The 16966-nt window shown below is 44.9% G+C and overlaps 1 protein-coding gene across 1 annotated transcript; it reads left to right on the forward strand.

Moving 5' to 3' along the window:
* Positions 1-5401: 5401 nt before the first annotated feature.
* On the forward strand, positions 5402-16613 carry LOC306934446 (transmembrane protease serine 11D-like; the record flags this gene model as incomplete). Its single annotated transcript, XM_079517015.1, has 5 exons — positions 5402-5480; positions 15213-15268; positions 15679-15856; positions 16204-16352; positions 16449-16613. The coding sequence occupies 5 exons, from the start codon at positions 5402-5404 to the stop codon at positions 16611-16613; spliced, it is 627 nt and encodes a 208-aa protein (XP_079373141.1).
* Between the last annotated feature and the right edge of the window lie 353 nt (positions 16614-16966).

The raw sequence follows: 16966 nt of genomic DNA on the forward strand, positions 1-16966 counted from the left end.
ATAACAGCAAGGAAGGCTGTGTGCAATGTGTTACATTTTCCTGGATTCTCTTTTTTTTCTCTCTCTTTTTGTTGCTAACCAGTGAAATAATGGATGGGTGTGTGTGTAATAATGAATGGGTGGGTGTGTGTCTCTTGGATATTATTTGAGCGGTGCCTCCGCTCAATTACGCAGCTATGTGTGTATGTACAGTATGTATGTCCCTGTGTCTGTCCATGTGTCTGTCCCTGTCTGTCACTGTGTCTGTCCCTGTGTCTGTCCCTGTGTCTGTCCCTGTGTCTGTCCCTGTCTGTCACTGTGTCTGTCCCTGTGTCTGTCCCTGTGTCTGTCCCTGTGTCTGTCCCTGTGTCTGTCCCTGTCTGTCCTAGCTGTCCCTGTGTCTGTCCTAGCTGTCCCCGTGTCTGTCCCTGTGTCTGTCCTAGCTGTCCCCGTGTCTGTCCCTGTGTCTGTCCTAGCTGTCCCCGTGTCTGTCCCTGTGTCTGTCCTAGCTGTCCCTGTGTCTGTCCTAGCTGTCCCCGTGTCTGTCCCTGTGTCTGTCCTAGCTGTCCCTGTGTCTGTCCTAGCTGTCCCCGTGTCTGTCCCTGTGTCTGTCCTAGCTGTCCCTGTGTCTGTCCATGTCTGTCCTGTCTGTCCCCGTGTCTGTCCCTGTGTCTGTCCCTGTCTGTCCTAGCTGTCCCTGTGTCTGTCCCTGTGTCTGTCCTAGCTGTCCCTGTGTCTGTCCCTGTGTCTGTCCTAGCTGTCCCTGTGTCTGTCCATGTCTGTCCTGTCTGTCCCCGTGTCTGTCCCTGTGTCTGTCCCTGTGTCTGTCCCTGTCTGTCCTAGCTGTCCCTGTGTCTGTCCCTGTCTGTCCTAGCTGTCCCTGTCCTAGCTGTCCCTGTCCATGTCTGTCCTGTCTGTCCCCGTGTCTGTCCCTGTGTCTGTCCATGTCTGTCCTGTCTGTCCCTGTGTCTGTCCCTGTCTGTCCTAGCTGTCCCTGTGTCTGTCCCTGTGTCTGTCCCTGTGTCTGTCCCTGTGTCTGTCCCTGTCTGTACTAGCTGTCCCTGTGTCTGTGTCTGTCCTAGCTGTCCCTGTGTCTGTCCCTGTCTGTCCTAGCTGTCCCTGTGTCTGTCCCTGTCCTAGCTGTCCCTGTGTCTGTCCCTGTCTGTCCTAGCTGTCCCTGTGTCTGTCCCTGTCCTAGCTGTCCCCGTGTCTGTCCCTGTGTCTGTCCCTGTGTCTGTCCCCGTGTCTGTCCCTGTGTCTGTCCTAGCTGTCCCCGTGCCTGTCCCTGTGTCCTTCCCTGTGTCTGTCCTAGCTGTCCCTGTCCCTGTCCCTGTCCTAGCTGTCCCTGTGTCTGTCCCTGTCTGTCCTAGCTGTCCCTGTGTCTGTCCCTGTCCTAGCTGTCCCTGTGTCTGTCCCTGTCTGTCCTAGCTGTCCCTGTGTCTGTCCCTGTCCTAGCTGTCCCCGTGTCTGTCCCTGTGTCTGTCCCTGTGTCTGTCCCCATGTCTGTCCCTGTGTCTGTCATAGCTGTCCCCGTGTCTGTCCCTGTGTCTGTCCCTGTGTCTGTCCCTGTGTCTGTCCCTGTCTGTCCTAGCTGTCCCTGTGTCTGTCCCTGTCTGTCCTAGCTGTCCCTGTGTCTGTCCCTGTGTCTGTCCCTGTGTCTGTCCCTGTGTCTGTCCCTGTCTGTCCTAGCTGTCCCTGTGTCTGTCCCTGTCCTAGCTGTCCCTGTGTCTGTCCCTGTCCTAGCTGTCCCTGTGTCTGTCCCTGTCTGTCCTAGCTGTCCCTGTGTCTGTCCCTGTCCTAGCTGTCCCTGTGTCTGTCCCTGTCTGTCCTAGCTGTCCCTGTGTCTGTCCCTGTGTCTGTCCCTGTCCTAGCTGTCCCCGTGTCTGTCCCTGTGTCTGTCCCTGTGTCTGTCCCCGTGTCTGTCCCTGTGTCTGTCCTAGCTGTCCCCGTGTCTGTCCCCGTGTCTGTGTCTGTCCCTGTGTCTGTCCCTGTGTCTGTCCTAGCTGTCCCCGTGTCTGTCCCTGTGTCTGTCCCTGTGTCTGTCCTAGCTGTCCCTGTGTCTGTCCCTGTGTCTGTCCCTGTGTCTGTCCCCGTGTCTGTCCCTGTATCTGTCCCCGTGTCTGTCCCCGTGTCTGTCCCAGTGTCTGTCCCCGTGTCTGTTTCCGTGTATGTCCCCGTGTCTGTCCCTGTGTCTGTCCGATCACGGAAAGCTGCAACACGGTAATTGTCTGGGCCGATTGAGTGGGCCCACCGAGTAGTAAAGTATAAAAATGTTAAATTCCTTTTTGAGGGGCACCGCCAGCCCCTCCAACGCCTGGCTTCTTTTAGTGAAGCCATGTGGCAACCAAGTCTATGGACTTTGTAATGTTTGCTTTAAGCATGCTCCCGTGACGTACAAAAGCAAACAAATGCTCATGCTGCTCTCTCTCTCTCTCAGGGCACGGGCAGCAGCCGCTGTGGCTTCGGGGGAGCCGGTCATGTTGACAACCATGTCAACCTGTGGAGATTTCACGGAGATCTGACCCAGCTAGGTGGGGGGCGGGGGAACGGGCCATCTTCAGTGGTCACCGCGATGCGGTCCAGTGCTCCTCGTGAGGTTCGAATGCTGACGTTTCGACCAAAGTCATCTTTAAGCGTGTCGAGTACAGCCGTCATGTCCCCCCTTCACGTCCTCAAGACCGATGAGGTCCTCCACCAGAGCAAAGTTAATGGTCACCTTTGGTGCCTGACCTTTCCCCTTGGTTTTGGCCTTCTTCGTGGCGTAGGACCTGGTGGAGACCTGTTGTGATTGGCCGATCACCCCACAGCGATGAATTGATTGGCTGAGTACATATTGAGATTTGAAGCTAAAAGTGAGGGCAGAAAAGTGAGGATGCAAATTGTGATTGGCCGGAATGAGACGAGGGATGATGATAAGAGTTTTGAAGATTTTTGAGGGGCGATGGCAGAAAAGCCCCAAACAAATCTTAAAAAAAAGAAGAAAAAAAAGTTTGGAGTTACAATGGATTTGTATTGGAAGGGTGTGTGTATGTGTGTGTGCGTGTGCGTGTGTGTGTACGCGTGTGTGTGTGTGTGTCTGATAAAAAGAGTCAAATATCTAAATACTGAATGGAGCAACTTTTTTTTAATAATTTTGTAATCATTTATTTAAATGTTTTAATCATTTTACTGTCTAGAAATTATTAATTTGAACATGCATATTTGTAGGCCCATATGTCTTTATATTGCACCGTTTGCTCCTTGATTGTGAGCAACTTTTTTTTAATATTTTTTTTATAATTTATTTAAAGGTTTTAATCATTTTACTGTCTAGAAATTATTAATTTTAACATGCATATTTGTAGGCCCATATGTCTATTTATATTGCACCGTTTGCACCGTTTTCTAATGCCTGCTTATAAATATAATATATATTTATATATTTATATTATATAATATATGTTTTCTGTCTGTTTATATTGCATTGTTTGCCCTGTTTTCTTTTAATCTGTACAGCACTTGACCTGGCCCTGCTGCAGGGTCCCAGGGGTCCTTAAGGGAGTTCCAGGGGGTCCCCAGTTAAATGATACCAAATGGACCCTTATCTGAGAGAGAGAGGGGTCCATTTGGTTCCATTTGTACACTCTCAGAGTTAAATTGAATTTGATTTGTACAATATAAATTGGGGTCTCGGAGATATAAATGCCATTAAATGGGGGTCCGTAGACTAATGCATGTCAAACTGAAATTAAACAGGTTGAGAATCACTGCTAGAGCCATAGAAATATTCTCAAATGGGGGTCTGCGGGCTAATTAGTGTCAATTTGGGGGTCCTTGTCGACATGAAAAAGTGTTGGAACCACTGGGCTACGCAGCAGCCTGATTTTCACTTGTTCTGTTAGGTTGTTGATGCATGTGTTTTTTGTGTATCTGGTAATAAATAATGTTCTTGTTCTTTCCTGTCTGCTGTAGCCATTAATCATCCTGAACCCTACCCACCTGTGTCCTGTTGTGTTTGTCCCAGCAGCCTGTGTGCCTGTGTGTGTTAGTTCCTTGTATTATAGGCTACTATTACTATTATACCCCTCTGTTAATATTCTTTTTGGTCTCATTGTGAGGACTGCAGGAGAGTTTACGTTTGGCAGTTGCGCACGTGGTTGCACAGTTAGCAAAAACCCCATGTCTCCCCCATGGGTCTTACTTAGAACTGCCTGTAGTCTACTACAAAACACTGATGTTTGTTGTGTTGGTCTATGCCGCCGCCTAGTGGTGGCCAGTTGTTATTGAGGGACCAGATGTCTCGGGGATGCTGAATAGAGTATAGACGGATGTTAGGTTCTTTAGTGTTTACTATACTGTACTGGCCTTTAATCTGATCCTTGGTGACTATTTCTATATGCATGTGATGTGTTACCACTAGGGATGTTCCGATCACGCTGTTTTGCTCCCGATCCGATTCCGATCATTTGATGTGATCAGAATTTGATTTGTGTGTGTGCGTGTGTGTGTGTGTGTGTGTGTGTGTGTGTGTGTGTGTGTGTGTGTGTGTGTGTGTGTGTGTGTGTGCGTGCGGGCGGGCGGGCGTGCGTGCGTGCGTGCGAACGAGCGAGCGAGAGAGAGAGCTAGAGACAGAGAGAGGGAGAGAGAGAGAGATTCGTCAGCTATTCTACACTAATAGCTGAATACATTACACAGCTGAATACATTTTTGAGGGGCAAATGTGGACTAATTTTATAGAAACATTTTAACAAATAACAACACAAATGTTGTGGTTCCTGACTGGCACAACATATTTTCAGAAGGGATGGCCCTGTCTGGTCCTATAACGTTATGGTCTGGTTGACCATACAACTAGAAAACTAGCCTACATATGACACACTTTTATTGAAGTATTTGTACGTCTCTAAATGTTCCGATGAATTGAAAGTGGTGGACACACTTGTTGTCCACAGTAGCCTAACAGTTTTTGTAATGACTTGTGCTTTCGTTTGAAATGTAGGCCTACCCTTATTATACTGTGAAATAAAACGTTCAATCAATCAATCAATCAATCAATCAATCAATCAATCAATCAATCAATCAATCAATCAATCAATCGCTTTTTTCCACCACTGCAGCAATAACACAGGGGACAGCGTGTGGGTAGAATAAGGTTCCCTCAGGTGGCTGCAGGGGGCGACAGAGTACCTCTGCTCCACCGGGATGAAAGTAGCCAAGATCTAAAAATATTTTGTTCCAGGGACCCCCCCCCCCCCCCCCCCCCCCCATATGAGTTAAAAAAAAACGTTTGGTGTGAAAGAAATGTTCATTCACGATTTGCCAATGACCTTGTAGCCTATATACATCTGCTATTTTTCAATAGCTTAAAGTTGAAAAATAATGGTTGGAGAGAGACTGCGGTTAAAAGCTACAAGGAGAGACACAGATGCGTCCTCAGGTCTAAATGGGTCAACATCAGATTGAGGATGACCGGCTGGTGACCCTGCAGCCGTGCAACACCGTGGCACTGTGCTGTGTCGGAGGTGAGTCACCAGGCCATGTTGTTGCTTTAACACAACTAAACTGCTCAGTCACAAGAGGTTCAGAAACTTGTCTTTGGTTGATTGTTTCTCCCCTTTGATGATGTCAATTGTGTTGCATTTTATATCGTTGATTAAAATACAGGGGGGGAGGGGAGGGGGGTCCTCTGACATTCAGAGAGAGGACACAGGGTCAAGGAAGGAAAAACAAATAGATGTAAAAAAAAAAAAAAACATGTGACCTTGTGGCTGGTGTCTCAGCTTTTGCACCGTTGACCTTGACCTCTGACCTCTGACATTGGCTGTCGATCTCTCTAGATTAGGAGACAAATATCATAAAACATTACAGCCCATACTTGGACATGTCTTTCTGTGCAGACTTTACTGTCCCTGTTGTCTTATAGCTGGCTCTGGCCATGACGCGCGCGCGCACGCACGCACGCACGCACGCACGCACGCACGCACGCACCCACGCACGCACACACACACACACACACAAACACACACCGTTTGAAATAGGGCTCGAGTGGTTAATTCATTGCTTATTAGTTGTAAGTTACGGTCCCAAAGACTCACTTCCTAGGAATGTAGTAGAGTCGATATTACTAATTTAAAATGTAGCTGGTGAGTGTAAGTCATCAGCAAAAAACAAAACAAAAAAAACGGTCACTGATTGTTTCACCCCACAGAAATATTTCATTCTCTCTCTGACCAAGGCCGCTGTGTGTGTGTGTGTGTGCGTGCGACAGTGCGTGCATGAGGATGACTGTGTGCGTGTGTATTTTCTCTGTTCTCTGCCGTGCTGTGCTACTCTGTAACTCTGAGTGTGTACAGTGTAGCGTCTTTATCCAAGGCGCTTTACAGAGATTGTGTATTACATTCACCCATTCACACACAGATGCCGGAGGAAACCATGCATGCAAGGCACCAACCTGCACTTCGGGAGGAATTAGGGGTTCAGTGTCTTGCTCAAGGACACTTCAACACTAACTCTGGGGGACCCCGGGTTCGAACTGGGAACCTTGCGGTTGCCATCCGGTCACTCTACCCCTGAGCCACAAGTGCACAGTTACTGTGAAGCAGAATTCACTGTCACATCACAGGTTTACAGAAGTACAAAAGAAAGTGGGTGAAAGTTGTTTTTGTGCAAGTTCTATCATTTCATTTTTTCATATCTAATTCTATCAACGTTTCTTTACTCATATCAAGCACTGAGTCCCAACATTAGTTCCAAAGAACTATACTTCAAAGGAACGGATAAGCTACTTTCTAAATACCTGTGGTGGAACGGCAAGGTATCATAATTAGTACGTTTTATTTTGGTCCATTAAAAAGAGCACATGTACATGGACATGTAAATTAAAGGGATCTAAATGAAAGACCAATAACCAGACCATTAAATCACGCACCTGAAAATCTGCCAGGAAATTACTTGGTCTACCCCATTTCACTTGAATTCTACTTTGCCTGAAATGACCTGCATGGCGTATATAGGAATACTGGGACACACACTGGGACATACACACTGGGAATACTGGCCAGGTGCTCCCAATGCACTGATTGGCACCTCAATTTCCCAACCTTGAACCTTGAGGCCTTCAGAAACGGGTCTCATGGTCGCAGCTTACGTATTTCCTGTAGGCGGAGCCGACATAGCTGCGGGGTAAACCTGCCCCTCTGGCCTCTTCTACTACAGTGAATGGAAAAGTGACTGATGTTAGTCTGCCTCAAACGTTACTCTTTTACCTGCTTTTTACTAACACTAACATTACAAAGATGCCCAGAACATCGGGATGAACCTGTGTAGTTTATGGCTGCTCCAACAGTAGTGGCAATTACATTCCAAAAAGAAAAAGTGGAATGTCAAAATACACACCTTTTTACTTTCAGGTTTACCTGAAAGTATATAAATCGTATATCAAAGGTGTATATATAATTGACAACATACCCATTGTGTTGTTTGTATAGTACTGTAGGCTGTACGTACAAGGAAGTAACACAACATTCTTTCTGTGAGTATGTAGTACAGTTAGTGCTCCTTCTTTTGAACTAACACTTTGCTCACTGATATGATGATGGTCAGACAACCAGTGTTGTTTTTGTCGTGTGTGTGTGTGTGTGTGTGTGTGTGTGTGTGTGTGTTTGTGTGTGTGTGTGTGTGTGTGTGTGTGTGTGTGTGTGTGTGTGTGTGTGTGTGTGTGTGTGTGTGTGTGTGTGTGTGTGTGTGTGTGTGTGTGTGTGTGTGTGTGTGTGTGTGTGTGTGTGTGTCCAACTGAACCTTTTCTGTTTATATCAAGTACTTCTTACTAGCCTCATGAAACTACTTCTCCCCAAATCCAAAAGGTTTTAATTTTTATCCTGAATGACATTATTTATTGCAACCGAAGGTTAACTATAGAATCGTGCATTTCCCGTCAGTGTGTTGATTGGGCACGTGACATCAGGGATGGAAATCCCTGATATCATCAATATTAAGCCCATATATGGAGATCCATGGCCTGATGTCATCAATATTAGCCAGAAACTCTACATCTGACCTCAAACCTCAAACCCTTAGATCTCCATATATGGAGCTGTCATGACCTGTTCTGACATTCCATATTATGTTGATCCTTCCCCATCCATCTTTTCTCTTTGATGTCTCCCTTGACTGATACCTGTCCATTTTAAACTCCAGACAGGCCTGCCCCAAAGTTATTAGTGCAGCCGCGCCCGGCAGCCGGCGAAAACTAGGCCCGGAAATTAAGATATTACCTCCCATGCCAAAGCACCCGCGCTCGCCCAGCAGTCTGCTGTCACCTTGGCGGATATGTTGATCTGACCCCCCATTCCAAAGTGCCAGCACTCGCCCAGCAGTCTGCTGTCACCCAGGCGGATGCGTGCACGCGGCCTCGCTTCTCGCCCTCAGGCGTCTTACTGGTTAATTGTTGGACAACCACTACAGACTCTATACATCCACGTATGATAACAGAATCTTAAGGTTAGCAAGGAATATCACCTCAAGAAAGAAATGGTTGCTGCCTTTAGGAAGGAGATATGGTGTTCCAGCATACAATAAGGTCAGACTGAAGAGGTCTTTTGTCCATCAGTCGACGTTGAGGCTCAATCAGGAGTTTGGGCAGGTCTAGACTGAGCTGTGGACATTGCTCTTGTCTTTATGTTTTTCTGTAATTTTGTTTTCTCTCTGTTCTCTGTGTTATGTCAAATGTGTATACTTGCATACAAGGCCGCTGGGTCGCAAGACAAATTTCAGTGCAAGCTGACAATACAGTAGTATAAATAAAGTATCATATCATATCATATCATATCATATCATATCATATCATATCATATCATATCATATCATATCATAATAGAGGGTTTAGGAATCTCCTCGTCAGCCTGAACATGCCTATATAGCCTAGGTTTTCTCCCACAAAGACTTACGGTTCTTTTAATCGGCTAGGGTTAGGGTTAAGCTAGTTCGCGCTCTATCTCAATTACGACATATGACATTAGAATCCAATTCTGAGATATGTTGTACAGCTCATAGAGGCGCACGCGTGGACGTCTTCGGTATCCGCGTGCAACCTTCCTACGAGAACTTAGCTTATTCCAGTTTGTCATGCAGTATGCTGTTAGTGTGTATACCTCTATGTATGTCTCGATGGACATAGCAAAAGTGGAGGTCTTTGCGTAGGAATGTTGCAGGAGGACATCGAAGGCATCCTTGCGTGCGTCTCGATGAGCTGTACAACATATACAATAATTGTATCATAATATCTTATCGTTATCGACTTATAGCGCATCAAAGATACGCGTTTGTCAGCCAATTAACTAGCCAGTTAAGAAAACCGTAGGTCCGTGTGGGTGGAAACGTATATCCTAATGATCAGGGTGATCACTGATCAAGAATCAGGTCTCGGATTCGCTCCACAACTTCTGGAACCCAAACCCTAGCCCTAATCCTAGGCCTAACCGGTTAGGGCTAGCATTTGATGAGTGATAGCTCGACAACCGTAGGTCAGTGTGGGAGGAAAGGATATAATGCTGATGACCAGGGTGACGTGCTGATCACAAATCCGGTCTCGGAATCGTTCCACGACTTCCGGAAGGTTTCCAGAAGACCTTTAGTCTTAAATGACCCCTGGTTAGGGAATCCCCTGGCCCCTTGTTGTTTTTGTAATATGGCCCACAGGTTCAGCTATTTGAGTATCTCAGGCCAGTAGGCTATAGCATATTCATTTCCATGTAGTGCTTGATTATGTTTGTCAGGTATAAATCATATCAGACCACATCAGTGAGAGCTAATGTTGGCCACATGGCTTTTTGGTAAGAACATTTGTTTTGACTGCAATTATTTTATCTATGAATCTTGTTTTGTACCTACACTACAGTATGCCTACAGTTAATGAAGTTAAATAGTACATAACATTGACGATGTTTGCGTGCAATGAGATTTGGTAATCAATTTTTTTGTTTGTATTGTTTTGCAGATAGTAGCTAAAAAGCAGGTAGGCCTACTGCACAAATGAAATGATGTCTTATAATGTTTCTACTATCATAGATGCTGAAAGAAAACACCTGGCTGGCACTTCAAGATAGACCAAGATGGACTCAGTTTGCGAGCAGATGTGAGTATGACATTATTATAGTTTGAAGCTATTGAAAATGTATTGTACAATCAGCCCTCTCTGCTATAGTCAGGCAGGTGATATTGCAGTATTACATGCTGAATGACCAGATCTTCAGAGACAGGTTCCACAGCAAGGTTGTCAACCAGGCTGCTGAACAGGCTGAACGCTGCCCAAATGTGCCCAAATGTGATGACCTTATCACATTTGTGATGAGGAGCCCAAGGATTGTTTTTCGTGCAAAACTAATGCTTGAAAACCCCCTAGTTTGACACATCACATGGTACTTAAAGCATAATGACATTTTGAATTGTTTGTTTTATATAGGTTGTCAATGGCGATAACTGGCATTAAGCTACTGAATTGGACGTGGCCCCACTTCCAAAATGAAGCTTATGGTGATGGAGAGCATGTGGGAAAAAAATTGCTTTTGTCAGCAGTGTCACATGTTTTTGCTAATCTCCCTCGCTATTATACTTAGTTGCATGTTAGTAGTATTGCAAGCTGAAAATAGCTGATCTATGAGCTCAGAACTCATGGCATTGTGATGCATCATGAGCTTGTAGATCTGCTTTTTTCAGTGCACAACACTGACGGGCAACTAAGTATAAACCAGCCTTTAGTTTAGATGCCGTGTCATTGCACATGCCGTGACCATACACTATAGTACATCCTCACACACTTTTATATCTGGGTTTAGGAATCTCCTCGTCAGCCTGAACATGCCTATATAGTTTATTTTGAAATGCAAACCATATGTCTATGTTTAGGTGAAGTTCTCACAGCTACACAATGGATGCTGAGCATTGAGGGTCGGGTCGCTGTGGCTCCACAAACCAACTTCCTGGCTGGAATGGCAGCTTTATTTTCCAGTAATTACAACTTCAACTGGTGTACCAGGAGCACACCTGTTACACACTGGTGGTAACTTTGTGCTTGAAGTATAACCCTCTTGTGTAACTCGAAAGATACACACTCTCTTGTAGAACAGCGGTGAGTGCACATTTTCCATAAAGTGTGTGTGTGTGTGATTTGTGATTTCAGATGTTTCGTTGGGATCAATCGTGGCACCAAAACAATGAAGCTGCTCAGTCGGTCTGTCCTCCCGTCTCCTCCCTCCTGAAGCGATTGCTGGACTTGGCTTTGAATGTAAGTCATGTGCAAATAATTTTGACCATTCTCTTACCCACTATGAATCTTAATGTTACTTTGCTATCTTAGGTCATATTTTATACATAAAGTAGAGTTATTTATTTTGTTTTTTAGATCTCTATCTAAGGCTCTGATTTTAGGAGGAAAAAAATCACACCCGTGTGAAGTGAGGGGTGCTCTTGTCATCGTACATCATCCATTCATTGTCGATGGGAATTGTTTTGGGCAAAAATAACCGATTTGCTCGTCTACATATGACATAAATTCTCCATTCATTGTTAATGGGAATTTGTTTGTGTAAGACGAACATTTACACTATAGCTGAATGATGGAGGGGGTAGCGCCCCTCAAAAAAGTGGTCCAGAACATTTTTTATAAAAATATAATTTAAATTTGCTGACCTTCAACCCGAAACAATACAAGAGTTTAGTAAGTGAATATGGTGTACTGTACTTGACCACTGTCATCTCTTGTGCAACTGCATGTCCTGTGTGTGTGTGTGTGTGTGAGAGTGTGTGTGAGAGTGTGTGTGAGAGTGTGTGTGTGTGTGTGTGTGTGTGTGTGTGTGTGTGTGTGTGTGGAGGGGGGGGAGAGAGAGAGAGAGAGAGAGGTATGCACCTGTTTTAGGAGGCAGGCTTATTGCGTCATCATGGATATAAAATCAGAGGCTGTCTCACTTTTTGCACGTTTTCAAGTTCAAGTTCACTTACTGTAAGTCGTGCAAGCATCGATGGAGGGTCTTGTTCAGCGCATCAGAAGCCGAGCACAGCGTATACGGTCAGTTTGTATGATCTGAATATAAGCGACAGACTGATATCAAACTAAAACAAATGCGTTTGACGTGAATATAAATGCCGAAATTGAATGATGAAATGCGTTGCCGCTATATGTCTTTTATAATGAAATTGGCCATAAGCTATATAGTGCAAATAGGTTGATGTGTTTGTAATAATTGAATGATTCAACCTGTGACTGTATAGGGCTATAGAATAAGTTAGCGGTTTGTTACTTTCTGAATAATGGACCTGCGTGGAATAAATTATACATGCAATGTATAAATGTCAGAGCATGGTGCCAAACGGCCAATAGGTGCCGTGCTTATACCGTTCAATATGTGAGTGGCCTCCCGGAGCGCGTAGCGCGCACTATAAGTGCCAAAACAAAACAGACAGCGATCTTATATGATCTTTATTTTATTTTTTACTTAATGACCAATGACTATAAATATCTTAATTCCATTCCGTCTCCCGGCTTTGAGAAGGAACGGTGATAGACTATAAAGCGCAGTTGTTCCCAAACGTTTTAATCCGTGACCAATAACAGAAATTAGACATTTTACTATATACTTCTTACAAATTTGTTATATATAATTCATGTAATGTATTCGATTTTTCTTTTATCTCTTCATCATGAAGTTACTGGGGGGGGAAATCATTGAATTTTGGTTTAGCTACTTCATGAAAGGTTTTGCTTTTTGGGGGAATGTTTTTTTTTTAAATACTAATAATTAGACAAGGCGGCCGTGGGTCCCAAATGCCTCTGGTCGCTATTGCGTTGTTGTCTGTCTTGTCTGCATGCGTGCGTCAGGCGGGCACGGCAGTTACGCGGGCCTGCACGAAGTTGAAAGGCTCGCAGACTTTACAGTCGGTGATTCTGTATTGTATTAATCAGTCTATAGTTTGTATTAAGGCAGTGGTTCTCAACCCTTTTCATGTCAAGGACCCACACATTGACATGCATTAGCCCGCGGACCCCCCATTTGAAAAAATATGGCAGGGACCGCCAACAGAAGATTTTTGCCGTGATTCTCAGGCTATATGGAGTCCTATTTAATGGCATTTCTATCTTTGGGACCCCAGTGTGACTCCCCTGGGCTGGAACTCCCGTAAGGACCCCTGGGGAGTGGGGGTCCTCCCCGCACTCCCCGAACCACTTAGTTTGAGAACCACTGCATGTAAGGGAGCGGAATGGAATTGGGTCCGCTTTGCGCGCTGCATGCGCGTCCAAACGTCAACTTTCAAAGGCGTTGCGTGCTCGCCTATATATATTCTATAGTCCCTCTGCCTCTGATGTAGCCTATATATCGCTAAATGTGTTCTTGTGAAGTTGTGACTTGGGTTTAATTTATTCCATGAAGGGTGTCGTGATCAAAGTGTGTGTGTGTATGTGTGTGTGTGTGTGTGTGTGTGTGTGTGTGTGTGTGTGTGTGTGTGTGTGTGTGTGTGTGTGTGTGTGTGTGTGTGTGTGTGTGTGTGTGTGTTGTTTCAGATCTAGCATCTCTGCGCAGTCTGCTGGCCTCTATGCCAACATGGCTGACGGCGCTGCCCAATGGTGGCGCCATCCATACGTGAAGGCTGCTGCTGCCGCCGTTTCTGGCTTCATTCTTTGCACATTCTTCGTGGTGGTGCCGCTGTCTGTTGCCGTCTGCAGTAAGACAACTTTCATAATAATTGTTATTGTTGTTTTCAATTTATCAATTAGCTTCAACTCTTAGAACATTCCAGTTCCAATTTAGTTTAGCCTATAGTCTGCGTATACTTCACATTTATCTCCTTTATTGGTTAAAAGAGACGGGGAGTCCCCTTTTTACTGAAGACTATAGCAATTATTATAGGCGTTACTATCAGAATATAGAGATATTGTTGTAGTCTTTTATTTTACTGGGTATATATGCACATGCACGTACGCGCACGCACGCACGCACGCACACACACACACACACACACACACACACACACACACACACACACACACACAAACTAAATGTAAGCTACATGTATTTAGCTGTCCTGGTGTGTGTTTTATCATCTAGAGACAGGGCCCACCCCTGCAGGGCCCACCTCAGAGCCGAACCCGGAGATACCCTGTGGGACGAGGGTTCCAGTTGGACCACGTGTCATAAACGGGGATGAAGCTTTTCCGCATGCATTTCCTTGGATGTCGTTTTTCGTATCTTATGGACACGAAATTCTTCAGGTATAGCCATACATACATACATACATACATACATACATACATACATACATAGGTATGCGGTCTAGTCTAACTTGGACTCAGGGGGGTGGACGCCTCTGCCTTGCATAGTCCCCAGTGAATAGGCAGGTTGCCCTTCACTGGTAACCTTACTTTGGATTTTAAATATATTAAGGTATTGTAGGCTGGGATTTTACAAAAAAGCCCCCCTTTTAAATAGATACAGACATACAGACAGACATACATACATACTTATAAGGTATGCCATCTGGTGTCTAATGAACCAAACACACATTCTCAGAAGTTGAAGCAGTTTTAGAGGACCCACTTTTAGGCCAGTGCAACAGAGCATGCTTTTGCCTTTTTTAAAACCTTACCCATTTTAACCAAATACATACATACATACATACATACATACATACATACCTTATACAACAGGACAGCCAGTGGCTGAGGAGGAACAGCGGCCGTCCTGGAGTCAGAAGGTTCCCGGTTCGATCCCCGGGTCTCCTCCTGGCTGCGTGTCGAAGTGTCCTTGAGCAAAATACTGAATCCTATATAGTGTCTTGCTCAAGGACACTTTGAAGTGTCACACCGTACGCATGCATGCATGCACATATTGCACGCACACACGCACGCACGCACGCACGCACGCAGACAGCAGAGGAAACCATGCAACCAAGCTGCTCTTCAGCCTGATTTGTTTTATCATTTTCCAGGGTCAATACTTCATGGGGAATGGTGTCCTGATTCACAAGTACTTTGTTCTGACCAACGGCCATGTCAGGTATAATTATACATTCCTTGTAGATCGGCTATTTTCAATATTCATTTTTACAGAGAAGTGTGTGTAGGGCTAAAGTTATTATTAAATATGTAAAATGAACGGACAATATATGGACAAATATTAAATAGTTAGCCTACTTATTGATAATGAAATTAAAGTGAAATAATCATTTGTTTCTGTTTTCCAGTCTTGGTGACGTTGTGGTCCTAGGTGCCCATAATCGTTCGGACACCTCTGAGGTCACCCAGAAGTTTGTGATAGAAGCGGTATGTGTCAGAACATATTACATACATAACTATCACTTAGAAATGAGCGGAAATTACACATAACACCTTACAGTGTTACTGAAAACATAACACCTACATTGTTACTGAACTGAAAGTTGTCAGGGAGGTGCTTAAACCAAGTGCCTTTGAGCAAGGCACTGAACTCCAATCTGCTCTTCAATTCAGTCAAACAATTTGTTGAAATCCATTGAAAATAGATCTACAATCTAAGCTTTTTTTTCTTTTTTTTGAGGGGCGCTAGCCCCTCCTATAGGTTTAATGTTTGTTTTTAGTTCAATGTTTGTTTTAAAAATCTTGTCCCTAACACAAACATGAAATGCCATTAACAATAAAGAGAATTTAATGTTTGTTTTGTCATCTAAACATGTGCCTGTCATTTCTCTGCAAAGGTCTTCGGTCACCCCAACTCGAGTGCCAACTGGCCTGACACTGGCATGAGACTGGCCAAACTGTACCGCCCAGCCAACTTCAACATGTACATCAACCGCGTGTGTCCCCCGAAGCGTCACTTCAGCCCTGCTGCTGGGTCCTGCAAGATAGTTGGGTGGGGGCGGACCAATTACACAGGTGAGGAAACAACAACACATTCATACAGGCTGCAAGGAATTCGATTGGCCACATTATCGGCATGTGCTGATAATGGGGAGGGTCTTACATTGTATGTACAATACTTCCCCTGGAAGCTCTCTTTCTTTGACCATCAATCACATTTTCATGTCCTGGAATGTAAACAGGTCGCATTAACATAACTTCTTTGAGGGCTTTAGGGCGGGACTTCCTGTTCATAATCTCAATATATTCACAGTGAAAATAGATGTACGAGTAGATCTCTATCTTCCCTATTTTTGAAACCATGTGTGAACAGTAATTAAATAAATACATATATTGTCCTGATTTTTGACATGTCATTGTAGGACATGACTTGCACAATGACTTGCTTCATGAAGGCTCTGCCAGGATCATATCCAACGACCAGTGCAAGCGGGACATGCCTTCTTACCTCCAGAAATACATCACCAACGCTACATTCTGCACTGCCGTCGATGAGACCCATGCCACATGGGTGAGTGACAAAGAGATGGAAACGTCACCGTGATATTTATTTACGCATTAAAAACACACACTGAGAAATGCCACGTTGTTGTTGTTGTTGTTTCAGACCGACTTGGGGAGCCCTCTCCTGTGTGAGCAGGAAAAGGGGGTCTTTGGCGTCTACGGTGTCCTCTTCATGGCTGGTTACAGCAGTCGTCCTTCTGTGTTCTACAACGTCACCATGATGGACTCCTGGATGGACGAGCTCTTCGCTTTGTACAACGCAGAGTAGACAACGCTCCACCAGCCATGGCGGCTTCAAGAGATTTGGTTAAAGATGGTGTGCCGTGATTCCCCCCCTCCCCACTAAAACATGATCATCAGGTAGTTAGTATGATTATACTAGGAGGACGTTTTTATTTCTTCACAAAAGTGTAGAGAAAGTGTTAAAATTATGTTTTTATGTGGCCACACCCACACGTTCATTAAGTAGGCCTATACCTGGTTTTCAGGTGGGTGGTGAGTGGTGTGGTGACCCACCTGAATGGAAGCCGCACCCACAGCTGTTGTTGTATGACTGGGCCTTTTGACTCAAATGCTTTCAGCTTTCAGGAAAGAAACCAAAAATACACAGGGAACCCGAGG

Source organism: Electrona antarctica (assembly GCF_951216825.1).
Source record: "Electrona antarctica genome assembly, chromosome: 12".
Lineage (NCBI taxonomy): Eukaryota > Metazoa > Chordata > Actinopteri > Myctophiformes > Myctophidae > Electrona > Electrona antarctica.